Source organism: Diabrotica virgifera, chromosome 8, assembly GCF_917563875.1.
Source record: "Diabrotica virgifera virgifera chromosome 8, PGI_DIABVI_V3a".
NCBI lineage: Eukaryota > Metazoa > Arthropoda > Insecta > Coleoptera > Chrysomelidae > Diabrotica > Diabrotica virgifera.
The window spans coordinates 174278434-174294790 of NC_065450.1; the positions used below are offsets into that span (position 1 = coordinate 174278434).

Sequence of the window (16357 nt, forward strand, 5' to 3'; positions counted from 1 at the left end):
AAAATTGTTCTACGAATTAAACACATTCCAAAATTTTGTAAAATATATTAAATTTTATCAAAGTATTTGCCAAATTTAGGCCACACACAGTGCAAGAATGAAATTATTGTATTAACAATACATATTTTGAACCGTCAGTATTTTTATTTTATCGTTTTTATTTAAAAAATAATAAAGTCGAAAAGATGTTCTCAGTTGAGGAGGAAGTAGTAATAATAAAGATGTTTTATTCAGTCAATAGTTTGCGTACTGTCAGAAATAGTAACGTGTGGCCTTACTTTTACGCACTTACTTAGGTATGGAAAATGTATTCTATTTTTCAAAATTTTGGACTCTGTTTAAATCGTATAAAAATTTTAACTTTTGTTTTTAATACAGATTATAATCCTCTACAAAAATAGTTTCTCATGACTTTTGATGTAAAATAATTAGGGAAGCAGGAATTCAACAATTTAGAATTTTACATTGAGTTTACTATGGCCCGTTTTCCAATTCACCACCCGGTATACTATAGAATAAAAGTATGTACATAAATCAGTAAGGAAATAAACAATTGCCAAACTAACTATATTAAAAGAATACTCTCGAAAGTACAACGAAAGAGACCACTGAGTCGCATATTACACCCCCAGAAAACTTCATTAAGTAAAATAAGAGTAGCTTTTTGAATTTTCTCTTTTCCACGTCTGTTTCTTTGCAATCAGTGCAGAATGCATCAACAGTCATGATCATGAGAAACAGACATGAAAAAGAACACAATCAAAGAAGCTACTCTAATCATACAAAGAAGAAAAATGTATATCAAACCCATCAGCAGAATGTACTTAGCAACACTAAAAAAGAAGTCAGCAACAAGAATTTATTATGTACCAGCATTAGGAATGAAAATGAAAAGTATTTTAAAAGCGCGTAAAATCTTTTAATTCCTAGCTGAGCGCGTAAAATCTTTATTATATTATAGTTATGATTATGGTTATATTTAGGTATATTCTTCTTCTTCTTTAGTTTATTGGCCTCTACCTACTTGGGTTTTTGGCCAGCTCATCGTCGCGGAATAAGACAAAAAGATTTATATTCTAATGACATTCATCGTATGTCATTGTAATAATATATTCCAGTTTGTTGAGATTGGAGTTTGACAGTTTTTGAAGGAAAGGAAAGAAGGTTTACTATGGAAAATAAAACCATTTTGTAAAAGTACAAGTTTTCTGTGAATAGTTCAAACGATCAAAAACACTTGTGACATCACATAACTGTATTTTCTACTGATGTTTATAATGTCTAATTTAAAATTATACACAATTTTGTTTACTTTGTTGGTGAGAATGTAAACATATAACCGGATGACCTCACGACGCGTTTTGGGCTGGCTGGTATAAGTTGAATTTTTAATCGTCTTTAGGGGCCAAACGAAAGACAAACAAAACTTTTTTATCTTTGATACATGTTTTAAATTATGTTCTGATGTGATTTATAACATTTTTTTCGTATTTAAAATTTTATGCAAGTTCCGTATTGAGAGTATGCACTGGTCAAACATTTGTCAGTGAAATGAAATTAGACTATAAGAAATTTAGAAGTCTCATTGAAATAGCAAGATCTGGTTTCATGACCATGCATAAAATGCTCTGTAACCCCAAGCTATCAGTCACAATAAGATTGAGAACACTAAAGTGTTATGTGTGGTCTCTATTACTATATGGCTGTGGGACCTGGCAGGGCTGCTTTATCCATTAGGCAATATAGGCAGTTGCCTAGGGCGGCAAATTGTGAGAGGGCGGCAAAAATACTGTACAAAAAAGTATTTGTATATAAAGATTAAAATCGAATAACAAGTATGTATGTTCATCCATCAATGAAATAGAAGTGGGCATTCATTTCTAAATAGAATAAAACAAATTGCATTCATAACAAAAATAAAACAAACATAGCATTCTGTTATCTTAACACTATTAACTAAAAAGGGGTAGTTCCCTGGATTGGCTGTATACCTTATAGTTAAACAAACTGGAACATGAAGTAAAAACCACTTCTATGTAAAAGGTATATTTACTAAAAATTTTTAGAATCCCAATGGATTCAATAAAATGAGTTCATCAGAACGTTTTCAAACCTATCGGTCCATCATCAGTGATTTGAATACTTGCAAAATAGCCCCAGAACCAAACAATGGTTGTGATAATAAATAAATCTACATTATGTTGAAATAAATTTAAAATGGCTAAACGCCGATGTTAAAGGATTAAACCTCTGGGAACATGGTGAAACTCTACCCGAGGACCCAATCAACCATCTTCGGTCAACGATGACTACTAAGTTCACTTAGTAGTCATCGTTGACCGAAGATGGTTGATTGGGTCCTCGGGTAGAGTTTCACCATGTTCCCAGAGGTTTAATCCTTTAACATCGGCGTTTAGCCATTTTAAATTTATTTCAACATAATGTAGATTTATTTATTATCACAACCATTGTTTGGTTCTGGGGCTATTTTGCAAGTATTCAAATCACTGATGATGGACCGATAGGTTTGAAAACGTTCTGATGAACTCATTTTATTGAATCCATTGGGATTCTAAAAATTTTTAGTAAATATACCTTTTACATAGAAGTGGTTTTTACTTCATGTTCCAGTTTGTTTAACACTATTAATTCAAAAAGGGCGGAAGTCATAAATTTAGTGATTATTAGGCCGCCAGCAGCTGGGCAAATGCGGTGGGCCATTGAACACTTCAATATTGCACATTTTGCAGAAACTAAAGATTTGACTTGTCTACAGTAGGACATTGAGTTAGAGTTGGGATTTTCATACTGTATTATTACAAGTAGATAAGGTTCGTGTCGTCGCACAGATATACTCCAGGGAAATAAGCAAGAAATAGACCATGTTCGGGACACTGAAATATCGAGGTAGCTGACTACTTTTTTAGTTATTGTTGACTGTTGACCTATAGGATGAAAACCTACATGTTTCCTGTCAATGCGATTTTTTCCATTTTTTGCACTCAATTAAAAAGCTAAATAGTTGACATAAAATTACAAAATTTATTTTTTTAGAATATTGAAAAACCTTCAAAATGACGAGTTTTGAAAGTCAAAAAGTTAATTTGTTGCTTCGTAAACTGCAAAATAACTAAAAATCGTTATTTATTAATAACTTTTACTAAAACTAACTTAGTGTTTTACTAAACTAAAACTGTAACATAAAATCCTTTATAAAAACTGTAGTGTTTCACTATAGTTGGTTATTGGGGTACATAACAATTAGTTTAAAAGTTATTCTATTTGTTTATCCCAGAGACCTTTGTTTTGCAATAACAAATGACAGAAAATAATGAAGATAGGAAAATTCTGCGTACCTATGTCAAATGAAAGTAGAAAAGTGATACTATCAAAATGTATTAATAAAAGATAAAAAATTATTTAATATCCTAGTTTATAAACATTTAGAATAGCTTTAAAAATAATTGTCCGTAGAAATCATCTTTTTACATATTCGAAAAGGTGATATTTTACTCGAATTTTTAAAAATGTAGTTCAAATGGTGACTAGTCATGGTAAGTGAAGGGTGCGCTACTGCTTTGATTGCACCAAATTGTTAATAATTAAAAAACGGACGCGAACTCTAGGCAGGAAACATGTAGGATTTCATCCTATAGGTCGAAAGTAACTAAAAAAGTTGTCAGCTACCTGCCTGGAGCCGACAAATGCATGAGTCAAAAACTAAAAAAGCAGCTTAAAACTACTATCATTTTCTATATCTTGGGATCTACTCAATGGATTTTGATCTTTCTTCATTTAATTTGTATGTACCTTTGTGTACATTACAAATATGCAATTTGTCTAGACATTTATTAATTAATAAACAGTCTAAGGGGGGTACAACGGCCGACTTTATTCAGATGGACTTACCCAAGTTTTTTTTTATGTACATATTTTGTCTCGTAAAACACGAATTTTTGGTTAACAGTTGATCCGGATGTCGATAAGATTGTGCTAAACAAAGAACTTGAGGAATTACATAACATCGATTTTTAGCAAAACAAACTTTTTTTTTCTATTTTTTGGGGTCATTCTAAGCAAAAAGTGTTGTTACGAGTTTTTTCGTAAGATGCATAGTTTTCGAGATAAACGCGGTTGAACTTTCAAAATATCGAAAAATTGCAATTTTTGAACCCAAATAACTTTTGATTAAAAAATAAAATAGCAATTCTGCTTACCGCATTTGAAGTTCATGTCAAATTATACCGGTTTTGATTAGTTGCATTGCTAAAAATTAATTTTTTTATTGTTAAACAAAGCTATAAACACATAGTGCTTGAGTAATGTTTTCAATGCATCTCTCGTTTAAAATCGAACGAGTAGGCGCGCCTACGAACAGGCAATTTCTACGTATCATGCTTTAAAACGCATGCATTGGGCACAGGTCAAAACGCTCAAACATACTTATAATAGTAATATGTAACATTACGCCTGATGCAAAATAAAGGATATTTTTAACACATTTCCAAACATTATTTGTAGAACCTAACTTTCTTATTTAAATAAAAAATTCTGCTTGCATTTTTTTCGCAAAAATGGTACATGTTTAAAGGGCGGCTACTAGAGAATTGCCTAGGGCGTCATTTGACCTAAACGCGGCCCTGGGACCTGGGCACTACAACAGTATGACGTCAACATATTGAATTCATTCGAAATGTGGATGTACCGCCGAATGTTAAGAATCAGCTGGACCAGCAGAACTATGAATGAAAAAGTACTGACAATAATGAACACACGTCCTCCTCTGGATAATACTATCAAAATTAGAAAGACGTCATATCTAGGACACATAATGCGCCATAGAGAATTTGAGCAGCTCCAGGTAATATTACAAGACAATATCGAAGGTAAAAGGGGTATAGGAAGAAAGAAAAAATCTTGGCTACGAAACATCAGAGATTGGACCCACACAACAGAAGATGACTTAATTCATCAAGCCCAGAACAGAGAAAAATTTGCCATATTGATAGACAACCTCAATAGAGAAGGCATTTAGGAGGAAGAAGTTCCTTTCTAATTATCACGTATGTAATTATAAATTGAATTACGACCACTGAGAGTCTCTAGACAGAGTCCATACAAAGACTAGAAACCAACAGTTATCAGTGTTTTATTTGTAAATGCTTTTCGAAAACATTAAAGCAAAAAGTAAACTATGACTTACCTCCGTAAGGGGCGGGGTACATTGGATATCCAAGTCCAACGTGGGTATGGTGGTGTGTATGCACGTGCCTCTGTGGAGGCGGAGATCGCGATTCCTTTCCTTCGCCGGGTGTTTGCTTGCCACTCGTTGGTGCTACACCACCAGGTTGGGAGGTCGGTGGGGCGTTCATCTGTACTTGAGCAGATGGTGGACCGGGAGGTGGTGGACCGCCGCCTCCCCCACCTCCTGCTCCGCTAACGGGATTATTCGTCGATGGGCTGGAACTCGCCATGGAAGTTTTCGGTGTCGGAGACTTTATGGCTCGCTCCTGGAGTTCGTGGATTTTATGGGAAGAGTAGTATTGAGCGTGGTGCTGCAGCATGTCGAGAGCTTTCGTCGGAGGTGGAGCTCGAGACAAGTCTTCAGGAGCGTGATACCTGAAAATTACATGTTTATTTTAAAGTGTGTATAATACAAATAGATAGTTTTGTAGAAGAGGAAGAAAGGGGTATGTTACAAAGTAGGGTGGTTCGAAAAAAACTTTTTTTCTTATTTCAGATCGCTATAGTGCGCAAAAGTTGCCATTGGTATAGAATTGAAAAAGCACTAATTATTATTTTTTTTATTAATTTGTCTTCCGGTCGCGCAATGCCATCGAAGTTAGCAAAAATTGTGAAAAACCTTAATTTTTCAATTTTTTTTTAAACAGGCCAGATGGTTTTAATTGCGTTCCTATACCATGAATTAACTACTAAAAGTATGTAAAATCAATATAAAAGCACTTATTATACATTTGTTTCATATCTTCCGGTCGCGCAACGTACAGCTGGTTCCAAAAAAAACTGATACGACTCTTAAAGCGTATTTTGTAGAAAATTGAGCAGTGTATTTTCTTCTTCTTCTTATTTATCTTTTTTGTCTCGCTGCAAGGCAATAACCAGCACGATTTATAGGGGATCTTGATGTAGTCTGGCTCTAAGTCATGTCAAAATCGCTGACTATGTTCTTGTAAAAAGCTTTTGATGAGGTGTAATATAATGAATATGAGTTTAATTATATTTTATTTATTATATTTTGAAGGATAAATACTTATTATTTACATACTGTCACTGTCACTGCCAAATCTTAAAATTTATCAGATAACTTCAACTCTTCAACCTCAAAAATGGCTGTTTGTTTGTTTATTTTATTATTTGTCTGTCATAATAAATATAATATAATGTCAGACCAATCATACACTGCTCAAAATGATCAAATCTTACTAAGAGTCGTATCAGTTTTTTTAGGAACCAGCTGTACCTAATACAAAATGAGTAAAATTAGTAGTTTTTGCAAAATTTCAAAGTTTGACTGTTTAGTACAATTTAATCATACGACTTTTAGACATGCTATAGTTTAATTCAATTACAATAATATATTTAAAATCCAAGCATCTAAGATACATTTTGATATTCAAGTGGAATTAGGTCGCGCAGCTTCGTCAAAAACAGCAGACTACCGAGAGGCGAGGCGAAAGTGACGAATGCCAGCAAACCTCGCGCAGCCACAAATAGGGATAGGTACATGTGGAAAGACCTCTACAATGGAGTATTTGTCTTCTCCATTACAACGAACTGCCATTCCGCCACCTTTTCCAACACTTAGATGGAAATACAACAGGCACTATAGGAGGATATCCGGACCGATTGGAAAGGCCCTACCTAATTGTGAAAGACTACCAGTTGTTGTTGATTTTAATCGTTGGCATCGCTGAGCGGTGCAATAATGTGGTTCTAATATAGCCGCCTCTGGAACTGTGTCCACGCACTTTACTTGAAGCTACGGTCACTAGTTTAACGCATCTTTCAACTGCCTGTGTATGGCATGGCAAAGTATCTATACTCATAACAGGCTTGAAGTCATTGCTCACATACTGTTTTATCTCTTCATTAGTCAATGTTCTTAGCAGTAGAAGGGAGCCAGTGTACTGGTGTTCCATTTGATAGTTTAGTAATACTATTTAGCTTCAAAGTTTAAGTTTGGTGGTTTAAAGATTCTGATAGAGTCTCTTTCAGATATTGCTTGCTTTTCTTTCATGATACGCCTAAAGCCCAGCTCTCGGATATGGTTTCTGTCATCAGTTACCATAGCCAAAAGTAAATTTTAGGGATGGGAAAAGTAAGCCCGTTGTAAAACGGGATCAACAACTTGAAGAAGCTCTTCTGGTAAGTACCTTGAATGTTCAATGATTTTGTAATCATGTCTAGACCCATCTGTGAATTTGTGGTTTATTTTTGTGGCAAACCACATAGGCATATTATAACATTTGAGAATGAATGTGACAATCTCTCTCAGATTTTCAGAAGGGTTGGACACACTGATGTATAAACGCAAAACTCGGTTTGCAGTAGTAAGCCATCTTGAATGTGAAATTGGGATAGGATCACGTACCCACTACAAAGTCTTCTGAACAACGTCCTGACTTGATGACTTCTGATATCTCAAGCAAGTACAATTATTGGTGCTTGCTAAGAATACGCTTGTCAACTTTTGGAATCTGACAATCAATAGGATTAAAATCAATAAGTCTTCTTTCACAATCAGGTAGGGCCTTTCCAATTGGTCCGGAATATCCTATTGGGCCTGTTGTATTTTCATCTAAGTGTTGGAAAAGGTGGTGGAATGTCAGTTCGTTGTAATGGAGAAGACAAATACTCCATTGTAGAGGTATTCCCACATGTATCTTCATTTGTGGCAGCGCGCGCTTCGCTGGCAGTCGTCACTTTCGCCTCGTCTTTCGGTAATCTGCTGTTTTTGACGAAGCTGCGCGACCGAATTCCACTTGAATATCAAAATTTATCTTATATGCTTGGATTTTAAATATATTATTGTAATTAAATTAAACTATACCATCTCTAAAAGTCGTATGATTAAATTGTACCAAACAGTCAAACTTTGAAATTTTGCAAAAACTACTAATTTTACTCATTTTGTATTATGTTGCGCGACCGGAAGATACGAAACAAATGTATAATAAGTGCATTTATATTGATTTTACATACTTTTAGTAGTTAACTCATGGTATAGGAACGCAATTAAAACCATCTGGCCTGTTAAAAAAATATATGAAAAATTAAGGTTTTTCACAATTTTTGCTAACTTGGATGGCATTGCGCGACCGGAAGACAAATTAATAAAAAAATAATAATTAGTGCTTTTTTCAAGTCTATACCAATGGCAACTTTTACGCACTATAGCGATCTGAAATAAAAAAAAAAGTTTTTTTCGAACCACCCTATTACAAAGCCTACCTTTTGAGATATGGGCAGTTAAAAGTTTTTATTCCTCTTCTTTTATCATGAAAATATTGTTTGTGTTATTTAGCTTTATTTATATTGCTATAAGCATTCCTTTACCTATCATGTTGATAATTTGTTTTTATTTTTAGTATTTTTTCTAAAAATAAATAAAAACTGTACATACCGCCTTCTTCCATTAATTTTAGTTTGTATAACTACCCTTTATCTGAATGGATGAAGGGGGTATGTTGCATGAAATAATACTCTATAATCAGTTTTGCAGAAATTTATGTAATTGAACACAAAATAGTCATCTTCTTCAGGTGTCGTGCTCGATTATCGAGCGTTGGCTATTAAATTGGCTATAGTAATTATAAATTCTGGGCAGAAGGCGGAATTGTATCTTCGCGTTTACCCTGTGTAAGCTGGCATCAGGTGATGGAAAACTTAATTAACACTCGTTATAATGATTTATTGAAAATAAAAAATGAACAACTTCAAAATGAACTAATTATTTTAAGGGCAGTCCGGTTAGACAAACAAATATAATTACAACTAGATATTATACGACGTTACAAAAAGCCGGTAGCTTCGCGTAGTCCTTTTCTGTCTCTTGTGTGATGTGAATCTTACGAAACGAACGAATCGAATGTCTAAAGCGGCAGTTTCACATAGCAGTTCACTGTTATCACAGCGACTGTTAGGTAGGCGTGGTTTGACTGTCACCTTTTCTTCGTGTGAATCATACCACTTCGATCACAGTAGATTGTTATAAGAATTACTGCCATAAGTAGAAATAATTCTAGTTTTGCGATCGCAGTAACTTATTTATAAAATAAAAATGGCGAAAATACATTACATTCTCGGACGAAAAAAAATGTTTTTATTCATTTAAGAGAAAGGATGCAATTGCAAAAATTGCGGAAAAGGTGGATATAGATTATAGATAAAGAAACCATAAAAAAGAAGGTAGCATCCATAAGAGCAACGTATCTACTAGAAAATAAGAAAATGCATGATAGCCAACCAACAGGAATGAGCACAGATGATTATTTACTGTCCAACAGTGCCATGGTTTTAATGGTTCTGTTAATAAATTATTTTCCATGTCAAGCCAGGTCTGTTTAATAAGGGTGTATTCACCCAATATCTTTTTTTACTGTATGTTCGTTTCGTAACCGAGGGTACTTTTTTTTCATAATATTTTCTTCTTCAATAGTAATATATAAGTTGTTACACCATCTACACCTTTTTTTATTCGGTGCCATCTTTAAAAACTGACTATTTCATTTTGACATAAGGGTAGTGAATCAGTAGGTAGCAGTAAAACCCATCGCAGTAGATATATCTCCACCGCTAAAAGCCGCTGCGATAACAGTGAACTGCTATGTGAAACTACCGCTTTAATCTACTGCAATCGAAGTGGTATGATTCACAACGAAGAAAAGCTGACAGTCAAACCACGCTTACCTAACAGTCGCTGCGATAACAGTGAACTGCTATGTGAAACTGCCGCTTTATGTGATCTCATTCACGGTACACAGAGAACCGGTATGTTCGCACGCATGGAAGGCGAACGCGTGACGTCATATGGGAACCTTAATTTTCATCCGGCAATGCTAAATGAAGCGGTAATATTGTTTGAATTTTAAAATTATGTACCTATCATTGCCTTTTAAATAAGAAATTTTATTGTATATTCTTTTTACTGTCATTTTCCAATGTGCATTTAATTTAAACATGAATTTCCGTTGAAAAATAAAGATTTTAGGTATCTGTTGTCCAATATACATTCACCATAGTATATTAAAAAAATAAAACAGAAATAATATAAACATTCACTTTACTGCTGGGTCTGTAAAAATGTTTCACATAAAATTGTGTCTACTTACTGTTATTCTAGATTGTTGAAAAATATTTGACTAAAAATAAAAACTTAACCACAAATCAATTAAGAAATTTGAAGTTTTAGATGAATAGAACCAATTACTTGATGACTTTCAAATTTTATTTACAAAATAGAAAAATGTTGATTTTAAGTTAAACCAGGTTAGGAATCTAAAAATTTCAAGTGCGCACATTTTATTAGACTGTAATATACATACATATACAGAGTGGGCCAAAGAAAATAGTCCACCTCGATATTTGGCAGTACGTTACTAGATTTTAAGGAAATGACGAAACAGGTCGATTTTTGATCTAAGTGGGACACATTTTTACGGTACATACATTTGTCATTTGTTAACCCCCTCCCTTCCACTCCCCCATCCCTTATTTTTAAATAGGGAATAGGGGTCGTGTGCTAGCTCATTTAAAAGATTACTCGATTCTCTATTCAGTAATATAAACATAAACATAATTATTTATACAGGGTGTTCAAGAAAAAAATATTTTAATTAAATTAATTGATACAAAAAGAAGAATGTATGTAATTTATTTAATTCAAAATATATTCTATTGCTGTCACAAAACAACAAAATGTTTTTTGATAAATAAACATTGCTCTTCGCTTAATTTCAATATTCAAGCTTCCACCCATCTGCCTCTTGGTAGGTTGAATATTGAATTTAAGAAAAACAATATTTATTTATCAAATAAACATTTTTCTCTGTTTTCTGTCAGTAGTAGAATGTATTTTGATTTAAATAAATTGCATACATTCTTCTTTTTGTGTCAATTAATTTAATTCAAAATAATTTTTCTCGGACACCCTGTATAAATAATTATGTCAATGTTAATATTACTGAATAAAGAATCTAATAACATTTCAAATGAGGTAGCACACGACCCATATTCCCTATTTAAAAATAAGGAGTGGGGGAAATGGAAGGGAGGGGGTTGACAAATGACAGATGTATGTACCGTAAAAATGTATGCCCCTGAGATTAAAAATCGACCTGTTTCTTCATTTCCTTAAAATCTAATAAATACTGCCAAATATCGAGGTGGACTGTTATCTTTGGCCCACTCTGTATATGTATGTATAAAATGTTCGCACTTTAAATTTTTAGATTCCTAACCTGGTTTAACTTTAAATCAATTATGTATATTAATACTATGTACAGTCGGAAAAGTGAAAGAATACCGATGAACGAACATATAAAACACTCTGTATTTTCCTGTCACCGTGTCACACAAAAATTGCCCAACGCAAATACATGTAATAATATATTACATGTACTTGCGCTGGCCAATTTTTTGTGTGGCACGGTGACAGGAAAATACAGAGTGTTTTATATGTTCGTTCATGGGTATTCTTTCATTTTTCCTACTGTATAATACATATTATGTATATTATTAAAAAAAAACAAATTTGCGGGAAAAGTTTTATTAATAATATTAGAGTTAATATCTATAAATAAAATCATTTTTTAAAATTAGAAAATTTAGATATCTTTTTGTCAAGGGATCTCTGGCAGTTTTTAAAACTTTTTTCTGTTAATATCCCTCATTCTAATATATGTTCGTGTTCTGCACATGCGTAATATCACCTCAAATGGCATTATAGTTTCGGTTTTAATAAATTACTATAAAACTAATAGTTATATTATAATAGTTTTAAAAATACACAGTTATGCTAATAAACAACAATTTTTAAATAAAATAATATAGAATTACTTCAATCGTTAACAGCTTAATATTTTAAAACCGCCTCAATCTATTCACTTTTAACGCCACTACATACGAAACAATGCATCCAAACAATAAGCAAATATCTGTTAGGTTCCCACGTGACGTGCTGCGCGGCCGAAACCAAATTTAGCGACGACAATCGGCATACCGGTTCTCTGTGTACCGTGATCTCATTTTCCTATGGTCTGACTTTTGACCCTGAAATCGCGCTTCCCCGCGCACTCCTGCTGGCTGGTCATACGATCACGAAAGTTAATCCCGGAATTGCTGAATGGATAAAGGCAGCTGCGTAGTTAACACTGTTGCACAATAAAAACGAAGCAAAATAAATCTAAAAGGTTTGCTTGAAACTCTACAGTAATTTTATTGATGACAATTTGGCAAAGGTAGCAGAGGATCTGTTGAACCATTGTCGCAGGTTTCTAAGCCATGACCGGTCTTCTTCGACCTGTCCCTTCTTCTTTCGTCTACCTTTCCTTGTATTATTAAATGGAGTATATTATACAGAGTATATAAGTTTTATGTTGGAAAGCCTCAATTATCTCGGAAACGGCTTGCACGATTTTATATACATTTTAGTGAGTAACGATTTTCTAATGCGGACGATATTATAGTGGTAATTACATTGTTGTCAGATCTTCCGTTTTTCTGGAAATCTAATAAACTTATTTCAAATAGAACACCCTGTATATTTTTTGCGTTTTGAAGTCCTTAAGAAATGCTGATTATTTTTCGTGTTATATTCCCTATACCTAAATGCCATAATTTCAGAATTATTGCTACATTTAATTTAAAAAAAATTAAACAAATTATAGAAATCAATTTTTCCGCCTGGGTAGACATTATTTTAGGTTCTTTTGACCATTGGAAACAAAAATGGTCTTATGTAATTTGTCTCTAAAGTTAATCGTTTTCGAGTTATAAACAATTTAAACCCGAAAAAAACGAAAAATGTTTCATACCTCCTTCTTCTGGAAATCTAATGAACTTTCTTGTTTCAAATGGAACAACCTGAATATTTTTTGCGTTTTTTTGGAATCCTTAAGGGATACTGATTATTTTTCATATGGTAATTCCTAACCTGAATGCCATAATTTCGGAGTTATTGCTACATTAATTTATTAAAAAAAAATTTAAACAATTCATAAATATCAAATTTTTCGGCCCGGGCAGACATTATTTTAGGTTCTTTGGATCATTGGGAACAAAAAAGATCTTTTGTAATTTTTCTCTAAAGGTAATGGTTTTCGAGTTATAAACAATTTAGAACCGAAAAAAAAAACGAAAAATTACGATCAAGGTTCAAAAACACAAATAAAAAAAATAATTTTTTAAATTACAAAGTACCTAAATTCAAGATCAAACCTATCAGATACCTATAAGAATTTTATTCTAAAATATTGTTTTTTTAATTATTAAAGAAGCGCATATGAGAGAACGGGCATTAACAATTAAAGAATAATATTTTAAAATGAAACAAGACCGAATTGCTTATCGGTAGCTGATAAAATAGGGCTTGAACCTGATTTTTTGCACTTGGTAGTTTCAAATTTAATATTTTTTACTTGTGTTTTTGAACCTAGAAAATCGTAATTTTTCGATTTTTCTCAGTTTTAAATTGTTTATAACTCGGAAACGATTAACTTTAAAGGAAAATTACGAAAGACCTTTTTTGTTCACAATGATCCAAGGAACCTAAAATAATGTCTACCCCGGCCGAAAAAATTGATTCTTATAAATTGTTTAATTTTTCTTTTTTAATAAATGTAGCAATAACTCCGAAATTATGGCATTTAGGGAATATCATATGACAAATAATCAGTACCCCTTAAGAATTCCAAAACGCAAAAAATATACAGGGTGTTCCATTTGAAATAAGAAAGTTCATTAGATTTCCAGAAAAACGGAAGATTTGACAACAATGTAATAACCGCTATAATATCGGCCGCATTAAAAGAACCTCACCCACCAAAATCTATAAAAATCGTTTCCGAGAAATTACCAGACTTTTTCGCAACCCTGTATTGTTACGACAGTTCTGTAAGATTGATCCCATATAGAAAAAAGTCCCTTGGTGAAAAAGAAGTAGTCAAGTACGAGAATATTCGAGATGTCATGGAATAACCCCGAAATGTCCAGTGACGTCTAGAACGTCAGAAAATGTATATAAACATATGGTCTTGACATTAGAGGGAATAGTTGTAATTCAGATTTTTAAGTTTACAGTTTGTTAAAGTTGTAAAAAGTATTGAAATTGTATTGGAGTTTAAAATATACTTATTTTCAAGAAGTGTAACAATATTTTAAAGAAGCAAATTAGGAAAAGGCGTAAGTGCCTTAGCTTTTATGAGATACATTTTAAGGAATATCATTGTTTTTGTTTCAAGCATCTTCTTCAATCTGAAGCAGCTGTTTGAAGAAAAGTTGGTCAGAAAAGTGGAATCTATGGAATGAAATCATCACATACATGTGATCTGCAAAAAATACACAAGGTTATATTGGAAAATCATGTTTGTCTTTCAAACCTGTTCGGCGGGATATTTCTTATTTTAAGCGTTTCTGCTCATTGCCAAATGAACCACTGCCTGTAAGTCTTCGTTTTTTCTGATTCTTTTCCATTTTATTACACTACGATCAACTATTATCACTCACAACAAAAGCACACGGCTACACATGAAGAGGTCTTGCAGTGCAGTAGCGATATCTGAACCATTGAATATACAACCTTTCTGAAGAAAATGCACGTACATACAGCCACCGACATCTAGGAGAAGCTCCTGAAACTCTAATCTTAATGTTGGCACTTAGAACCTTTTTTAGGATGACAAGCGGGGACAATAGAACATTTCTATGTCAATAACTCATTTGAAAAATATGGTTTTGCCCGTTTCTAATTTTCGCTTTTCAATTTTGATGTATAGAATGATGTATATATTTCAATAGAATATTAAATATAAAACTATAATAAAAAGACCATTACTAAAAATATTTCTTACCTTTGCATAGGCGGATGCAAATATGGACTTCCACTATACGGACCTGGTACCATGATGCCCCTATACATAGGGTGGTTGGGATCAAAAGGTAGCGCCCCGTAGTGCGCTTGCTGCATATAACTAGGGTGAATGTAAGCGTACTGCGAAGTCGGCGGAGGAGGAGGACCTTGCGTCTCCATTGTCGGCTTCACACCCTCCTGTTTGATTTCTTTTTCCTTCTTTTCTTCCATTTTGATCTCTTTTGGTTTTAAACTTGGACTCTGAGGCATTTGAATCTAAAATTATAAAAGCGGAATTATTTTATGTGTACATTCATAATAAAGCTAAGGGTTTACAAGGCCTGTATATAGCATATTGATTAATTGCCATTTTTTAACATAACTTGACCCTTTGGCACAATTAGAAATTGGTCCGGACTTTAATTTGGGAAAATAAAATACAAGTGTTTGATTGGCCTGCTAGTTTACCAGATCTAAATCCCTTTGAGAAGTTATGTCATATTCTCAAGAAACAGTCAGTGTATTCAATGCCTAGACGTGTTATTGGTGGGGGGGATGGGTATGGTTTGAAATCAACATATCAAGTACATTTTTGTGAATGTTTTTCGAAGCTATGGTAGAATTATTTTATTTTTAAATTAAATAAATACATTATTAAGTACAATTCAAAGAATATTCCAATCCCAAATATTGAAAAATAAGCCATTGGTGACAAATTTTGACAGGCAGCTCAAAAAAAATGGATTTTGCGGTGGACATCAGAATTCGTCACTGGATCATACGAAACAAAGCATTCAAAAAGATTTAATGGACCGTGATAGTCGTGACTTCAAATCAATGTTGGCTACTCTGGAAAAGTTTCCAAACAGAGCAAAAATTCACACGTGGTGTTTGTTTTCGTTTTTATAATTGGAATATATTGCTTGTATGATGTTTAATTTTTTACAAAATGGTAATGTGTTGGGTACCCGCGATTGTAATCAATGCTCATAGTATATTTCCCACCAAAATTTCCAAATAGGACAAGTTAAGAACCTAAAGAAACGCAGTAAGTACTATGTAGTGTGTAAACCCTTGATTTTGTGTAGGGACATTTATAAAATTAAAAGCAATATGATTGATATGACTAACAAGGATTGTGTCTTTAGAAAAAATGTGCATATTTATGATTGTTAAAACAAAATAAAATTAAAAATGATTACACAAATCACGTGTATAATCAATTGACAGACGTCAAACGTTTGCTTTGTTTGGAAACTTTTTTGCCGT

The 16357-nt window shown here is 33.2% G+C and overlaps 1 protein-coding gene across 4 annotated transcripts in view; it reads right to left on the bottom strand.

Annotated features, from left to right (window-relative positions):
* The window catches only part of LOC126890503 (zinc finger protein 609-like), a 503875-nt gene that overhangs the window by 15401 nt on the left and 472117 nt on the right, over positions 1-16357 (bottom strand). For all 4 annotated transcript variants that reach the window (XM_050659489.1, XM_050659487.1, XM_050659488.1 and 1 more), the window contains 2 exons: positions 15090-15364; positions 5204-5619 (listed from right to left, as the gene is read on the bottom strand). In XM_050659489.1, coding sequence (XP_050515446.1) covers positions 5204-5619; positions 15090-15364 — 691 coding nt within the window. The remainder of the gene's footprint in view (positions 1-5203; positions 5620-15089; positions 15365-16357) is intronic.